General features: G+C 32.1%; 1 protein-coding gene across 1 annotated transcript; it reads left to right on the top strand.

Moving 5' to 3' along the window:
* Nucleotides 1–1,358: 1,358 nt before the first annotated feature.
* LOC131644983 (glyceraldehyde-3-phosphate dehydrogenase, cytosolic-like) lies at nucleotides 1,359–2,543 on the top strand. Its single transcript, XM_058915617.1, has one exon. It carries the CDS (start codon nucleotides 1,423–1,425, stop codon nucleotides 2,443–2,445), a length of 1,023 nt encoding a protein of 340 aa, XP_058771600.1. The 5' UTR covers nucleotides 1,359–1,422; the 3' UTR covers nucleotides 2,446–2,543.
* Nucleotides 2,544–3,773: the final 1,230 nt, after the last annotated feature.

Raw genomic sequence — 3,773 nt, 5'->3', positions numbered from 1 at the left:
CCAAGAAACGAGGAACCATTAATCATCCCCAGTCCAAAGCAACCATTAATAATTCCCCGACAAGATTCATACACGGCGTCTCCAACATCTCAAACCAACGCAGTCAAGAGCAAAGTAATCAACCCATATTTAGAGGAGAGTCTTCTGTGACTAATATAGTAGGGCCTGGAGGTATGACGCGTAGTGGACGTGTATGTAAGCCAAACCAACAAGAGCCTGATAAAGATTTGGCACATTCCAAAGGCAAGGGGTTAGTTGAATCAGATCCTGAGTCAACTTTATCAAACAAGGATACTATCAATAAGGATGCTGAAGAGTTCTTTGCGTTGATCAAGAAAAGTGATTATAGGGTACTGGATCAGTTACATCAAACACCGTCCAAGATATCACTTATGTCACTGCTTGTAAATTCAAAAAAGCATCGAGATGCCCTAATGAGAATTCTAAATGCAGCTTATGTAACAAAGGACATTACAGTAAACCAATTCGATGGGATGGTGGCCAACCTTACTGCTGGGGCATGCTTAGGTTTTAGTGATCACGAACTCCCACCACAAGGAAAATCACACAACAAAGCCCTACACATATCTGTAAAGTGTGGAAAAGCTCATTTATCCAGAGTCCTCATAGACACAAGTTCTTCACTAAATGTGATGCCAAAGGCTACACTCATGAAGATTGCCATGTGTCATACCCCAAAATTTACCCGATACGATTCACGTCTATTAATTTATTGAGGGTATTAAAATTAGGAGTTATGGGGTTTAACATTCCTATTGTTAAACCCATTCTCTTATAAACCAATAAAAAGAAGGAAGAGGTGGTGTGGTTAGAAATTACTTGAGCCCAATGTGAATTTAGGCCTATTAACTTGTTTTTAATTTAATTTTTTGGTTTAAATTATATATAACACTTATTATATTTTAATATATATTTAATTTTCTTATTTATTTATTAAATTATGTTTTTAATATTAACTCTTTTTATATACAAAATATATATATTTTTATCTTTATTTTATTATTTAGTTAGTATTATTATTAAAAACAAATCTATTATATTAACTATATCAATGTTACTATTAATTATTATTATTATTAAATCATTTAATTAATTATTGAATATTATAAAATTATTTTGTCATTCGTTACATACCTATGCCAAACTTAACGACTCAAATCAGGGGTAACCCCGGGTTTTAAACAATTTTCCCTGTAAAAACAAACCAGCGGCTCGATTCTAACAACTAACTACTACTACCCCTTTCCCCAAGCTGGCACAAAAACACCGAATGACACACATGCCCCCTCGTTTTCTCTTCTTACACAACCCTTTTAAATAGCTTCATCCATCTCTTGTTTTCTCCACCAAACCACTCTCTAATCTCATTCTATTTTCTCCACAACTTTTCAACTCAATATCATGGCATCTGACAAGAAGATCAGGATCGGTATCAACGGATTCGGAAGAATAGGTCGTTTGGTTGCAAGAGTTGCTCTTCAAAGAAACGATGTTGAACTCGTTGCCATCAACGATCCTTTCATCACTACTGATTACATGACATATATGTTCAAGTATGACTCAGTTCATGGCCAGTGGAAGCATTTTGAACTTAAGGTCAAGGACTCTAAAACCCTTGTTTTCGGTGAGAAAGAAGTTGCTGTTTTCGGAACTAGGAACCCTGAGGAGATCCCATGGGGTGAAGTTGGAGCTGACTTTGTTGTTGAGTCTACTGGTGTTTTCACTGACAAGGATAAAGCTGCTGCTCATTTGAAGGGTGGTGCTAAGAAGGTTGTCATTTCTGCCCCAAGTAAAGATGCACCCATGTTTGTTGTTGGTGTTAACGAGAAGGAATACAAATCAGACCTTAACATTGTTTCCAATGCTAGCTGCACTACCAATTGCCTTGCTCCCCTCGCTAAGGTTATCAATGACCGATTTGGAATCGTTGAGGGTCTTATGACCACTGTCCACTCCATCACAGCTACTCAGAAGACTGTTGATGGTCCATCAAGCAAGGACTGGAGAGGTGGAAGGGCTGCTTCATTCAACATCATTCCCAGCAGCACTAGAGCTGCCAAGGCTGTAGGAAAGGTTCTTCCAGAACTTAACGGTAAATTGACCGGAATGTCATTTCGTGTCCCTACTGTTGATGTTTCAGTTGTTGACCTTACTGTAAGGCTTGCAAAGAACGCAACCTATGAGCAGATCAAAGCTGCAATCAAGGAGGAGTCAGAGGGCAAACTCAAGGGTATTTTGGGTTACACTGAAGATGATGTTGTATCTACTGACTTTGTTGGTGATAGCAGGTCTAGCATATTTGATGCCAAGGCAGGAATTGCTTTGAATGAAAACTTTGTGAAACTTGTTTCTTGGTATGACAACGAATGGGGATACAGTACCCGTGTTATTGATCTGATTGTCCACATTGCTTCTGTGGCTTGATGAGTCTGAGCTTGGAATGCATCGTGTGACAGTGTTCTAAATTTTGTCTCACTGAACATTTATTAGCATACTGTGAATTTCAATTCTAGAATAAAATTGTGTTCTTGTGAGTTACTCACTGAGACACTAAGTGTCTGCGTTTTTTTCCTTTGTATTTCAAATTAATAGACACTTTGTAATCATCTTAATATAAGGAATATTTTGTGTGATAAAAAAAAAGTGTCTACATGGTAATATTATTTAGAGTATCAAACTTGATGAATTAGGCTGTTGCTTATCTATTTTTTTCTCTCACAATTGTATTTATTATTCATTCATTTTTTTTCTTCTTTTTCATAGTTCTCACAAAAGAGTTAAATGTTATTTAAATCACATAAAATACATAAGTAAAATTCGAGACTGTGTTTACGGTAATATCTAGATCTCTCTTTTTTAACTTTTGTTCTCATGCTATAAAAAGAATCATGTTTGTATTTTATTTAATTGAATTCATTTTTTTTAATGATTGTGTGCTCCTATTTAAAAATAATTTAATTTTTAATACAAAATTGAAAATACAATTGTCAAACATTTTTAGATTGAAGAAGTATTTAATTTTAAAATTAGAATTAAAGTTTGAAAACAATATGATATGAATTAATAGTAGATTACTTGATATTTTTTATTTTATTTTTTACAATTATAATTATTAAAAAAATTATGTAGGACAATTCCATGGTCACGGATAAATGTCTAAATAAATAAATAATTGATCCGCATAAAAGAGGGATAAAGGAGGGAGAAAAAGAAATAAAGTGAGATTTTTAAAAAATATATATTTTATATAATTAAAAAGAGAGAGAGACATTTTAATTTTTTTATATATAATTAAACAAAATTATATTATTTAATTTTTTTAAGAAAATAAAAATAGATTTTTTGTGATTTTAAAAAAATTGAAATACATAGACAATGTAAAATATTTTTACACTGATAGTAAATCGTAACCAAAATATCTTAAATTATATTTGAATTTTTTATTATATATAAAATAGTAATTATAAATGATTGATAATGTGATTTTTTATGCTCACATGCATAATAATTAATTCTTTAAAATAATTAATATTTGGTTCGATTGTATTTAATAATCGCGCTGATTATTAATATTTCGTCTGATTAAAAATATTTAAATTAATATTTAATTTAATATAATTTTATATGCACATGAAAGGTTTAATTCGTTAATTGTTTTAATCAAACCAATTGATTACGATAATTAGCGACAAAATTAATTTTGTCAAACTAATTTAGGTTTGTAGTCAATTTATTAATTGTTTTAATCGAAT

Source organism: Vicia villosa, linkage group LG1 (genome assembly GCF_029867415.1).
Source record: "Vicia villosa cultivar HV-30 ecotype Madison, WI linkage group LG1, Vvil1.0, whole genome shotgun sequence".
NCBI classification, from domain to species: Eukaryota; Viridiplantae; Streptophyta; class Magnoliopsida; order Fabales; family Fabaceae; genus Vicia; species Vicia villosa.
Note: the sequence above shows the minus strand (reverse complement) of the source record. Positions and strands in the feature narration are given on the sequence as shown.